This window comes from Cupressus sempervirens, chromosome 10, assembly GCF_028749045.1.
Source record: "Cupressus sempervirens isolate cs-2001-9-10 chromosome 10, ASM2874904v1, whole genome shotgun sequence".
NCBI classification, from domain to species: domain Eukaryota; kingdom Viridiplantae; phylum Streptophyta; class Pinopsida; order Cupressales; family Cupressaceae; genus Cupressus; species Cupressus sempervirens.
The window spans coordinates 27,492,466-27,506,979 of record NC_143127.1 but is presented as its reverse complement, the minus strand read 5'-3'; the positions used below and the strand labels follow the sequence as shown (position 1 = coordinate 27,506,979).

The window sequence follows — 14,514 nt, the reverse complement described above, 5'->3', positions numbered from 1 at the left end:
ATTCACATGTGGCTTCACTTTGGAAACCCAAAAGTGTGGAAACATCTAAACCAAATCTCCCTTCAATCGAATTATTAAAGATGTAAAGGAAATAATGCTTTTCTTAGACCTTAATTGTATTGAGGGCATATGTATATAAACTCAAATAAAATAGTGATAATATAGCATGAAATAAAGTATAAAACAAATAATGTAGTAAAAAAGAGTTTGTCATTTGTAAAGATCTGAAATTGGGTTATGCCCCTTTTATTTCTGTAATTTGTAAAGGATTCAGGTCTTGGACTAGTCTTTCTTCTTTGTTCTTTTCTGCCAGTGCTCGTTTGAACGAAGATAATTGTAATTTTATTTGTTTTATTAACATAATTCATAAGACTTCAACCATTTACTAATGATTTTTTTAAAAACTTTATAAAAACCTAATTCTTTAGAAAATTCTTAAATGTGATTGATCAAGCAAATAATTTTATTAGTTTTTGTATCACACTAAATGAGTACAATAATGTTCCTCCTTCGGTAAAAACTAATAATTTCTTAAAAAAATTAATTAAAAATATAAAAACCCAAACCCAAAAAATAGAAGAGAAGGCACGTGTTGCCTACTTCATATGGGGGCTGCTCCTATTGAAATGAAATGGGGGCTGCTCCTATTGAGGCACTTGCTATGGTTCGCCTTCTAAGTTATCTAAAAAGAATCGAAAAAATGGAAGAGGATAGATGGCCTAAAGTGGTCTTTAGTGACACACTATGTCAACGAAAAAGGACATGGATGCAACAAAACATCAAATGGATGAGTAAATGGAATATTCAATTCAATATGTGCCCCACAAATAATAAAGAAATAAAGGTCTTTGTCATAGAGAAATTCTACAAGAGAAATTGGAGAAGCGAGATCGGAAGGAAGAAATTATATTATATAAATGAGTTCAACCCCGCTTGTGATCAACTCCAAAAAGCATACATAGGAGCCAACATTTCTTGGAGGGCTAAAATTCTTATTGCTCAGTTGGGAACCAACTCTCACCAACTTCGTTGTGAGACCGGACGTTGGAAGAGGCCAAAGGAGGCTTGGGAAGAAAGAATTTGCAGATTCTGCAATTCTGGAAAAGTGGAAACTGAACAACACTTTATTTTAGAATGTGAAGCCTACAAGAGTAGTAGAGATAAATTTGCGGACACTATATGTGACAGTTCTTGGCATAACCTATTCAACGAAGAGTACATTGAGCAATTGGGTGGACTCATCATCATCCTACACAACCAATGAACATTGTTACTTAAGTCTGCTTGAGCTGTCTTGCTGTCCCATAGACTATTTTTAGCCTCGTGGAGGTTAAAATTTTATCTTTTATCTATCTTTATCTATCTTTTTCCGTCAATAAATCCTCGAATAGAAAACCACCAATTCGACCATTGTTTGCGTTGATCCAGAGCGGGAAAAACCAAATTATAAGCAGATCTGATAAAAGCAGGCATGTCCATTGGGAGTAAACTGGGTGTTGATCTTGGCATTTGAACTTAACCTTCCCAACGCAGAAATGGATCATAAGAACTGCAAATTATTTATACGATTCACGACGATGATATGGTGGGCAGCTCTATTGGTTGAAGGAATCCGTTTCGATGTGAAGGGCGATTTGGGAAGCAAGTGTGTGTCGGAGGAGATTCAGACCAATGTCATTGTCCTCGCCAATTTCTCAGTTGTGAATCACGATAGTTCGCTCCAACCCCACAATATTTCTATCAAGGTGAATCTACTGTTATTCTCGATTATGTCTTACTATGCAACTCCATTTCCGGTTCTCGCAAAAAATGTCAAAGATATCAGAAAAATATTGACACTTGAAATATGCTGACCCATGAAAATTGAAAAGGGTAGGCTATCTTATATGTTTATTTGATATGATGAATTCTGTTTTTGGACAATCTTCTGTGGACTTATCCCATTCAGCACACGCTTATTCGAAGCTGCAGTTATGAAGTCTACATTTTAAGAAATACATAGGGCTCGATCGTGTTTCGCGATCTAAAGTAAGTCTAAAAATTCGAACAGGATAATTATTGGTGAGATTTGAAATCTTCCAGTGACCAGAATGGACAGGCCAAAGCTATGGTCAGGAGGGAACCCTAAAAGAATACCCTAAGTTGGCAGGACCGACTAGTGAAGCAGTTGTTGGAGTAGGTTAGATAAATTTACCGAACCCAGGCAGCGAAGTCCACACTTTCACAGGAGAAGGACCAATTTAACGATAAACGAACACGGAGTGTTATTTTCAGATTTCAAATACAAAGCAAATGAGGCTCAGCCTCAACACAAATAGGCAATTTTAGCCTATTACAACTACATAGGCAGTGACAACAAGTCACAATGGACTTCAGAAACAGATCTGGAAACAAATTCGGTTACAGTAACCCAGCCTCACAATTTAATCAAATACTTCTGAACTCCGTTTCTGGCCTCTGATACCACAAACGAACTGTTTCAATGCTTCAATATGCAGCCGCAGAAGATACTAGTTTCAGGCACATGAAGGCAATTCTTCAATTGCTGGAAGTAGATGCGGCCAAATAGTTTACCTGGTCATCTACCTTTTTTTTTCGGGTAAATTTATAGCTGGATTGGGCCAACACCCTTTGTATTATATATAAAAAGAAAGTACATTGTTCTGTTACAGGTTATGCCATATCCACATTCTTCATAGATAATCACAACGGCAATAACTCAAAATTGCAACGTAATTGTTGAGCTAAAGAAAATTAATAAATAAAATAAGAACTAAAACTAATCAGACAACAAAAACACATAAGATTTGCCACATAGATTTATAGTGGTTCATCCAGCTAATCTGGACTACATCCACTCTTCAAACAGGGGAATTTCTCTTATTCAGATAAATCACATTTACTATGCTACAGAAGTAATCAACTGGTTATATATATTCTTTTTCAGACTTTCAATGGAAGACGAAAAGCCATGGAAGATGAAGAGATGACAATGATTGGACTTCACCCTCAAACAATCAGAACCGTTACAATATTCTGCTTCCATAACCATTACAATATTCTGCTTCCAGAACCATTACAATCTCCCACTTGAAGGCTAATCAGTGCTGCACAGAGATATTCCCTACTTGGAATGCTTATGGTTATGTCGTGACAGTGCTGAGAGAAGCTCTACAGAATTTGAACTTCTCTCGAGGTACAACCTTTGTAAACACATCAGCTGGATTAACCTTTGTATCAATCTTCTCTAATTGTAGCCTTCCCTGTTCAAGAGTATGATGGATCAAGTGAAATCTGGTTTCTATATGCTTTGTGCGACTGTGGAAAGCTGAATTTTTAGCCAAATGAATGGTACTCCTGCTGACAAAAAATAGAGTAAAGTTGGATTGTTTAAATCCCAACTCTCCAAAAAATCGCTGTAACCATATCAACTCTTTAGCCTCTTCAGTAAGAGCAATATATTCAGCTTCGGTAGAGGAAAGAGCAAGTTACTTACGAGAAGTCCAACTAATTGCTGCCCTGGCAAAAATAAACACATAGCTTATAGTAGATCTTTTATTTAAATCTCCAGCCATATCAGAGTCAGTATAATTACAAATATAAGGAGTCTTACTGTTAAAGCATAAAACATGAGAGGAAGGGCCTCTCAAATATCGCAGAATCCATTGAACCGCTTGCCAATGAGTTTTTCTTGGATTGCTCATAAAACCACTTACGACTTCCACTGCATGAGCAAGATTCAGGTGTGTGCTGACCATTGCATACGTCAAACTCCCAGCTGCTGAAGAATAAGGAATACCATCCATCTCTTGTTTTTCTGCTGGAGTGGAAGGACACATCTTGGAAGACAATTGAAAATGATTAGCTAATGGAGTGGCAACGGATTTAGCTTTTGACATATTAAACTTTTCTAGAACTTTAAGAATATACTTTTCTTGAGATAATCTAATTTCTCTATTATATCTATAACAGATTATGTCCATCCCAAGAATCCTCTTTGCTGCCCCTAAATCTTTAATTGCGTCTTTAGGTCATGAATACTCTCAAACTATTTCCAGTAGTCAACATATCATCCACATAAAGTAGAAAAATCACAAACTCACTAGTAGGAAGCCTTTTGTAGTAAACACACGGGTCTGATTCGCAACTAGTGAATCCGTGTTGTGTCATGAAGTTATCAAACTTTAAATACCATTGGCATGGAGCTTGCTTCAGCCCATATAAACTCCTCTTTAACCTGCAACATAGATGTTCTTGCCCCTATTTAACAAATCCTTCCGGCTGCTCCATGTATCATTCCTCCTCAATATCCCCCATGTAGAAACGCTGTTTTGACATCGAGTTGCTCAAGCTCAAGACCCCAAGCTGTTGCTATGCCCAAAACCAAACGAATCATATGCATCTTCACCACTGGAGAGAGAATCTCATTAAAATCCATGCCCTTTTGTTGAGCAAATCCTTTCACCACCAATGTGGCCTTATACCTTTTCCGTCCTCGTTCTTCCTCTTTTATTCGATATACCCATTTATTTTTCAAGGCCTTACGATTTGGTGGGAGAGGAACCAAATCCCAAGTCTGATTTGCATTCAACGACTCCATTTTATCTTTCATGGCATCCATCCAATGCACCGAATATACATCACTGTAGGCTTGCTTAAAAGTTTGTGGCTCTGCCTAATCAAAATAAAGAGAAAACAATAATTCATAGTCATCCAATTTCTTTGGACGTTTTCATTCTCTGGTAGATTTTCGCAATTGTGTAGCCTACTGATTTGCTGGATAAGGAATATCATTCATAGTTTTTGTATTTGGAACTAGGAAGATTATTATCAATGCTCGGCTCTTGTATATTTTGTTCACCAAAAGTCTTCGTATTTGCCCAAGTCGAAATGCACCCAAATGGTTGTGAACTTTCATTTGCTCCAAAATTTCCCATGTCTAACGCCTGTCCCAAGTTGTATGGGATCAAGTTTGCAGGGATTGTGTATCTTAGCGACTAGCCGAGCATGGTCTCTTCTTGCGTTGAATTGTGGGGAGCACTTAAGTGAGGCAGCAAGGTTGATAGCGATTGAAACTGTGTGGGCAGAGAAGAGGGGTTTGCCATGGATACCTCTCCCAATGATGTGTTGAACAAAATAGGGGTCTCTGTATTGATCACCCACGACTGAAGACTGTTGGAAATATGAACTCCAACATTTGGAATACCAAGCTCGGGAGTTGTTGAATACGATGGTGGGTGTGATTGAAACAGAGCATCGTGCACTTTGGTAGCGGCAGTGCCATACATTAGGCCACAAGATGTGGGAATGGGAGCATGTACCATTTGCTGCGAACCTTCTTCATGAGGTTGTGAAGTGACAGTGGTGGGCGGGGGCAAAATTGAGACCACAAACCCATAATGTTGAGGCGTGAAGATGTGAGTGACTATAGGTGTAACTGTTAGTAGAAGAAAATGAAATAGTGGGGGAGTATCTAACACATCTACCATGTTGGATGTTGCCTTTTAAAGTAGACTGCGTTCCATTATCAAATAAATTGTATTTAAAACCATTTTCAGAAGTGACTGTCTTATGCAAACCTGAGAATGATTTCTCATTGAAAATAACATTGCGGCTGCAAACAACTTTATGAACTATTGGATCCCACAATCGAAAGCCATACTGATCTTCTCTATACTCCAGAAAGACACATTTTTTTTGATTTAAAATCCAACTTTGTCCTCTGTTCTTTTGGGATGTGAACATACGCATCACAACCAAACGCACACAAATGATTAAATAAAATTCTTTTTCCAAGCCACTCCTCCTCCAGTATGTCAAAATCAAGACAAGATGAAGGAGCCCAATTAATTAAATAGACTGCTGTACTACACACCTTTGCCCAAAATTCCTTCCCCAAACCAGCATTAGAAAACATACACCGAGCTCTCTCCAAAATAGTTCGATTTAACCTCTCGGCTGCACCATTTTCTTGAAGTGTATAAGAGATTGTTTTAATCCTTTGAATGCCATGATCTGCGCAAAAACTATCAAACTCCAAAGAGCAAAACTCACCACCATTATTCGTTAGTAAATATTTAATCTTCTTCCCAACCTGATTTACAACCATAGCCTTAAAAAATTTAAATTTCGAAAACACTTCTGATTTCTTATTCAACATATAAGTCTAGACTTTGCAAGTGCAATCATCAAGAGAAGTTTTGAAATTAGCACAATTGATTGATGTTACCTCCATAGGACCAAAAACATTGGAATGCACGAGCTCTAATGAAGAAGATTTCTTCTCATGACCTGTCCTTACGAAGCTAGTGCAATATTGCTTGCCCAAAAGACAATGTTCGCATAACTCCAAATCTAGTGATTTGAGACCCGAAAGTTGGTCTCTTTAAAGCATCACTTCAAGACCCTTTTTACTCATATGACCGAGCCTCTTATGCCAAATTTCAGCATTACTATCCGCAACGGCCATGGCTGGTCCCACTTCACTATTACACTCTAAAGTATAAAGACTGCCTTGATTTCTTTCCTTTAGCCAAAACTAACCAACCTTTGTACACTTTCCATGAATCAAGATCAAAGTTAACATTAGAGCCTTGTGTATACAATTGACTAACTGAAATCAGATTACACATGAGTGTAGGAACATGTCTAATATCTTTTAAAATCCATTGATTACCATTTTTCAGCAACAATAAAATATCCCCTTTTCTGACAATATCACATTCTTTGTTATCCCCAAGAATTTTTTTACTGAACAAACCTCCATGGTAATTTGTCAATGCACTCTGACATGGAGTGGCATGGAAAGATGCATTGGAGTTGAGAACCCACGAACTTGTATTCATGTCACCAGTTGCAAGTACCAAAACTCCATCATCTTTAACAAGTGTAGTATTGACACCATCACTTATTACTTTGTTTTGCGCCTTTTTGTAATTCCAAAATTGCTTCTTTGTGTGCCCTGGTTTACCACAAAACTAGTAAGTGCCATTTCTTCCTCTAGATCTTGAACGATGATTCGATCTACCTCTTCCATTGTTATTATGACTTCCTCTTCTACGACTTCTACCTCTATTTCTTGTTCTCACAGTTGTTAGAGCATCACCGGAAAAGGGTTCTTGGTGCTTCCTTCGCATGTCTTCACTGAGCAATGTGGCTGCAACATCATCGAATTTCAGCTTGCTCTTGGCTGCTATTACCACACCTTCCTACTTATTCGGAAGTGATCATAATAATAAAATGGTTTTTATTTCATCATCTAATGGTATACCAACTGAAATGAGTTGATTGCTTAATGTATTAAACTCATTTAGATGATTCGACATCACTCCCCCTTCTTTCATTTTCAGATTATATAACTTCTTTATTATAAAAACTTTATTCGATGCTGAAAGTACCTCATATAGTGGAGATAATTTCTCAACTAGCTCTCTAGTTGTCTTCTCAGCCGAAACATTAAACAACGCGTTACTTGAGAGAGCTAAGAAAATTGTTGCTCGTGCTTTCAAATCCAATTTTTCCCATTCTCTGTCTATCAATGTTCTTTTGCCCTATGTTTTACCAGGCAATGCAAGTTGTAAATCTTGCTTGATGAACAAAGACTCTATCTACACTTTCCATAGCCCGAAGCTTTGCCCAAAAAACTTTTCGATTTTCCACTGATTCACCTCATCCATGGCGTCTGCAAATCTTCACCGATTTCAGAAAATGGAACGAGTTATAGCTCTGATACCAATTGTTGAGCTAAAGAAAATTGAGAAATAAAATAAGAACTAAAACTAAATTAGACAACAAAAACGCATAAGATTTAACACACAGATTTATAGTGGTTCATCGAACTAATTTGGACTACATCCACTCTTCAAGTAGGGGAATTTCTCTTATTTAGATAAATCACAATTACTATGCTACAGCAGCAATCAACTGGTTATACATATTCTTTTTCAGTCTTTCAATAGAAGACGAAAGGGCATGGAAGACGAAGAGACGGCAATGATTGAACTTCACCGCTTCTAGAACCATTACACTAATAAACCTATACCTATGGACCATATACGGTATCTATACCCATCCCTCTTTACAAAAAGAATGCGTATCATTGTATCTATCTATCTGTTGGCTCTTGATTTAATAGTGATTATTATTACCAACAGACAACAAAATTTATTATACCTAGAGGTAGCCAGTGCTCATATTTAGCATAATAAACTATGTCTCTGAGCCAACTGCATAAAGTACAATTGCTTCCTACACTTTTGGCTAAAACCAAGGTGGGAGTACCTTAGGGATTCAAATAATTTCTTGATTCTTATCCTTAATCCCTAGAAACAACAGATGTGGTCCAATTTCTCTGATAAATGTGAGATAAAGATGAGATACAATAGCTAACAATAACCCATAAATTCCCACAGATAGATGATGACCACCCTTATACACTTGATACAATAATTGATTGATTTAGATTTGAATATAAATTGGATACATGCAGCAGAATTTACTTTAGTTTGTCTCTGATTCATATGACTAGTGCCTTATCCATTGTTACATAGAGTCAACTATTAGCAGGGGATCTAACTCAAATAACTTGTAAATGAATTATATCAACTATTATCACCAATTCCCATTCTTGTGAAATATCCCATTTATAAACTCATAGACCCTATTGATTCATTGAAGCACTTCCTTAACTCCTTGAATTAAAAGCAACAATAGAATCAATATACAACCTATCCAGATTGCATTCAATCAATTAAACCTTATTTAACACAGATGTAGTGTAAGTGCCAGAGCTTGATAACACAGATATAGTGTAAGTGCCCTTTTGTATTATCCTTTGGAAAGACTGATACAATAACTAATAGAAACTCAATGAAACTCAGAATATCTTGCTAATTTTGTCATTGATATGGAAAACATCAGGAAATTACAAAGCTTGAAAGTAAATTCAGAAGACTACACAAAAAAAAAATGGACCGACTATACTTTTGAACAAGGCAAAATTACAAAATTCACGGACCTCTTCTCTAACCTTGGGATCTCACTTATAGAGGGTGAGATGTAACAAGCTTCAGGTATAGAGAACTGACAACTGTCCTTAAGACAAACTATTTACATCATTATTGTCACAAAAGACAAAGAAATGTTCAACAAGAAAAACTTTACATTATAACGCCATTTGGTGGGACCATTTTTTGTTACATCTTTTGTTGCATTTCTTTGTGAGTGAAAAATTTGATGATTGGCCCTATTACTATTGTTGCTCCTCGAATGTTGTAGCCAATGGGATTGATTGTGACATATCTGGGTTTGCTTGTTCCAAACTGACCTCTGTATATGAGCAATGTTAGTATGCTAATAGAAACCAAATTTAAATAAAGCTTCTACAAACTAAAAAAAATTCATAAACTTCAAGATAGACTAAGATGAGATCTCAATTGAAAATATGAGCCATTAATGGGCTCTCTCAATGAGAAGCTCTCTTGTTGAGTAGCTTTGTCTAAAAAGATAGGATGTATGCTCAATATGCTTCCAAAGGCTTCAATGGATGATTGTGGATTTTTGGTGTGGATAGATGGCTTTAGTATGGATTTGGCTCTCAAAATAGCATTATAACTTTACTTCATGGATTGTGTTATTTTGCAAAGGGGAAGGATCCAATTTATAGGCAAGAGGCTTGAGGGATTGAGGGCTAAGATGCAAGGATGGGAAAAAGCTTATGGAAGGCTCAGATTGCATGAGAGGAGAGCACATGGATTGTGCTTCCTTATAGCCAATCAAGGAGTGACACATGTCACATGGTGAGAGGATGGAGGAAAGGGCAAGGATGAGTCAACAAAGGAGGCTCAAGAGATAAAATCTTCATAAAGACCCTCATAATGACTTGTAAGAGCAATAAAAGGGCTTGTAAGAGTCATTTATGACCTAGTGGACTTCATAAAGTTTTATGGTTGAGATATTTTGAGGGTGATGAGAGCAAATTCGACTTGGACTTGATTAGAAATGTTTTAAGCTTGTTTAGGCTTGTGCAAATGATTAGAGGATGGATTAGGATGGTTTAGGATTAGCTTAAGGATAGGCAAGTGGATGGCATTTAATGAGGGTGGGTGAAGGAAGAGATATTTGTTAACTTTGGCTTGGGTTAGTAAGTTTTAACCCATGTTTAGGGAATGTGACAAGGTTAGGAGGGGATTAGGATTAGGTTTAAAGACATCTTCTAGAAGAGTCTAGATTTTGGATGAGGATAAAGACTTTCTAGAATAGTCTAGAATTTCCTAGGATGAGGATGAAGACTTTCTAGAAGAGTCTAGAACTTCTTAGGGTGAGGATAAATTAGATTTTTAGGAAATAAATAAAGTTTTATTTATTTCAAGGGTTTGGGTTGAGGAGATATTTATTAAAACTTTTTTAATAAACATGAGGATTAATATTTAATTTTAATTAAATATTTTGAGTTGGGGTTAGGGGTAGGAAATGATGGGATTAGCCTTTAATCAAAATTAAAGAAGGATTAGAAGATTTTGGAAGAGGTTATTGGTCATAAGGAAATTGGCCAACTTTTGGGAAAAAAATAAATTTTTTATTTATTTTAGGATTTTTGGTCAATTTATTAATTAAATAATTAATAAATAAGGAAATAATGTTTAAATAAGATTTAAACATTTTTGGGAGGGATTCCTTAATTAAATATTTTTAATTAAGATAAAGGAATTTAATGGCATAAAAATTAATTAATTAATTAAATAATTAATTAATTAATAAATGATGATGTCATCAGGACTTTTTCAGAAAATAAAAATACTTTATTTTCTAAAGATTTTTAGGTGTCTACATTTTGCCCCTCTTTGATGTGATGCCGCAAGTGGCATGACATCAAAGATAAGAAAATAAGATGCCCAAGGCTAGAGCAGAAGAGGAGAGAATGGACTGTGAGATGCCCCCTCAAGAAGGCAGCGGGGAGAGAAAGTGAGGCTCGATGGCTTCTTGAAAAGTACAAGAATCTTGGATGAGCAAGGAAACTCAGATTGGCAAAGAGAAGGGGCTAAATTAGCTCAAACTCTCACAATGGGAGAATGATAAAGGAGAATCAGATGCACAAGAGGAAGCAAGCTTAAGACTTTAGGTAAGGTGGAGGATGAAGGAGTAGAGCGCTATAAAAAAGAATCCAAGATAGGGAGATGGATGAGGGGATTAAAAAGCTGATGCAACAGGATTTCAAAGAGTTAGATTGGTGGAAGATGGGTTTCGGAGATCCCTAGGACTAGGATTGTGGATCTCGAAAGATGAGGCTTGGTGGGTTGATTTGGATTGGTGGATCCCTAAGACTAGGATTGTGGATCCCTAAAGCTAAGAGTGATGAGTGATTCAAAGAGATACTGATGCATCAGCTGGGGTAGGAGAGACAGATGCTGGATATGGATGGGGGATAATGGAGATGAAGGAAAACCATTGAAGCTTTTTGAGCGGGGGGATACTTCAAAGAGAAGTACCACCATGTAGTTGAGCACTAGATTTGCTATAGGACTATTGGTTAATTGCCAAGGTTACCAAGAACATCAAGGCCTTTTCACCAACCGTCCAAAGGACTAACAAACTAACTCAAAACAAACACACAAGGATTGCCCCAGCATCACACATGAATCCTAGAGGAAGCAGCGTGGAAACGACACTGGAGAACCCACAAGCAGAAAAGAAAAACAAACGAAAGACCTGATCAAGACCTTACACTCTAATTGCCCCATTCGCAGCATACCATGATATGGAAGATCGTGGCAACCTTGAGGAGGGAACAAGGAGATTGCTTGGAAAAGATACTTCAAGACCCAAAAGGGGAGATTCCAAATCAAAAGAAAGTGAAAATCCAAAAGAGAGTTGTTTGCCAACGAGATGGGTAGGACGAGGTACTAACGGACCAAGATTAGACTTGAGAAAAGCTATATCCTGCAAGGACCTATCGGAGAGCACCTAAGTTGGTGGATCGGGATGAGTGGTGCGTCTGGCAAGCTGAACTAAGAAAGATAACACTTTGGTGACAGGAAATCTAGCTAAAGGATGCATTGGAATAGCTAACCAAGATGTGTGATGGGTGCAAGATGCTGATCAAGGACAAACTGACATGAACGCTGGATAGATACAATGGTACTAAGTTAAAGAGGATGTACAAGCTGATGGACCAAGATATGTTACAAATGTACAAGTTTGTTCATGTTTTGGTTTTTGTGAGATGGAAATGTTTGTGAAGGATGGGATGTCTATAATAGGTGATAGGTGGATAGGTAGATGGTTTGCGAAAAGCTTAAGGAAAATGGAATTTTGTGTGTGCACGTGATAGTATACAAGCTAGGATACAGGATTATTTATAGGCTGGAATATGGTACAAACGTTGGACAAGATTTGGATAGACAAGGTATGGTACAAGATTTACAAGGTATAATACAAGCTTTGGTACAAGATTTACAAGCTGTACAGGAGGTATTTACAAGCTTCATCAGATTTTGGATATTTGGTTGGAACACCAAGGGAACAAGCAAGTGTGTCTTATGGGATGGTGGGTAAATGGATGAGGGATAGGATAGTGATAGATAATGGATTAGTCTTTAGTACACAAGGCGCCTGAATTACCAGGTTTTCACCAAGGTACCTATCCAAGGTGCTTGAATTGCCAAGTTTTCACCATTGGACGCTTATTTCTCTTTACTATTTTTTTCTTTTGTGTTTTTCAAAAGCTAGGTATACCAAGGATCTTCAAGCATAGAACTTCTTGAGATGAATGATGTTAGTAGGATCATTCAAGAGTTCTCCTTCTGGTGTAGATAGCTGATAAGCTCCAGAGCCAAAGGAAGCAGTGACAACATAAGGACCAAGCCATGTAGGTTCAAACTTGCCTTTCTTTTCTCGATCTACTTGGACTTTCATGTTTTCTTTGAGGACCATGTCACCTGGCTGAAAGTGTCGTGGAAGCACCTTCTTGTTGAAATTTCTTTTGAGACGAGTTTGATAGACTGTGAGATGATCATAGGCTTGTTGCCGCTTCTCGTCTAAGAGATCTAGCTGGGTGAGTCGAGCTACTCTATATTCTTCATCTGATATTTGCCCTTGCAAAGATATGCGCAAGGAGGGAAGTTCAACCTCTATAGGTAGTACCGCTTCGGCACCATAGACTAGGGAGTATGGAGTTGTGCCTGTGGATGTACGGAAGGAAGTTCGATAGGCCCATAAGGCTGGATTTATTTGTAGGTGCCAATCACGGCCGGAATCATTGACAACTTTCTTTAGAATTTTGAGGAGGGTTTTGTTAGTTGCCTCTGCCTGGCCGTTACCTTGTGGGAAATATGGGCTAGAAAAGCGGTGATGGATGCGGAGGGAAGTGCATAATTCTTCCATGTTGAGATTTTCAAAGTTACCTCCGTGGTCGGTGAAGATGGTGGATGGGATGCCGAAGCGGCAAACAATGTGGTACAAGATGAACTTGGAGACCTGAACTCCTGTAGCTGAGACTAGGGGGACTGCTTCCACCCATTTAGTGAAATAGTCTGTAGCTGTTATTATCCATTTATGTCCATCAGATGAGAGGGGTGTGATAGTTCCAACTAGGTCAAGGCCCCAACAAGCGAAAGGCCAAGGTGGTGCAATAGGCTGTAGATCCTGTGCCGGAGCGTGCACAAGATTTGCATGCTGCTGACACTGGAGACACTTTCTGACAAAGTCACAAGAGTCTTCTTCAATGGTAGGCCAATAGTAGCCTGCTCTAAGGATTTGTCGCGCTAGGACAATACCACTCGTGTGGGCACCGCAAAGTCCAGAGTGTACTTCCTTTAACACCATCGCGGCCTCATTTTGGTCTAAACATCGAGAGAGAGTATCGTGATAACCCCGACGATATAGGGTATTGGCTATGATAACATAGCGGGATGATTTTCGGATGAGGTTCTGGCGTTGGGTACGTGTGAGGTGAGGGGATATGATACCATCGTTAAGGTAAGCATGAATCTCATGGTACCAAGGGGATTGGGGACCAACCAAGATACAAACACGGTTTGAATCCTCATTCGCATAAGCGGGTGTGAGGAGCTGCTCCACTAAAAACTCATATTGTGTAGCTGCTTGGGGAATTTCCAAGAGCGAGCCTATAGTAGCCATAGCATCTGCTGCTTTGTTCTGTATTCGAGGCACTTGTGTAAACTGAAGCTTTGTAAAATGTTGGGTTAGCTGATCAACTAGCTCTTTGTAGGGTAATAGCTTTTCATCTTTGGTTTGATATTCATTTAGGGCTTGCTTGATGATGAGCTGAGAATCGCCAAAGATTTGTAGCTCAACAATGTTCCATTCTACAGCTATCTTTAATCCTGCTATGAGGGCCTCATATTCAGCTATATTGTTGGTGCTAGGGAATTGTAGCTTGAAGGCTTTTGGAATGTAATCTCCTTGAGGTGTGACCAACAATATTCCTGCCCCTGATCCATGAGATGTGTATGAGCCATCAAAATAAAGTTTCCATGGGGGTTGTTCTTCAATTAG

General features: G+C 38.1%; 1 protein-coding gene across 1 annotated transcript in view; it reads left to right on the top strand.

Moving 5' to 3' along the window:
• Positions 1–1,361: 1,361 nt before the first annotated feature.
• Positions 1,362–14,514, top strand: part of LOC149532400 (transmembrane emp24 domain-containing protein p24delta3-like) — a 47,410-nt gene continuing 34,257 nt past the window's right edge. Inside the window, exon 1 of the mRNA XM_089805468.1 lies at positions 1,362–1,745. Within this exon, the coding sequence (XP_089661594.1) occupies positions 1,536–1,745 (210 nt within the window). The 5' untranslated portion in view covers positions 1,362–1,535. The remainder of the gene's footprint in view (positions 1,746–14,514) is intronic.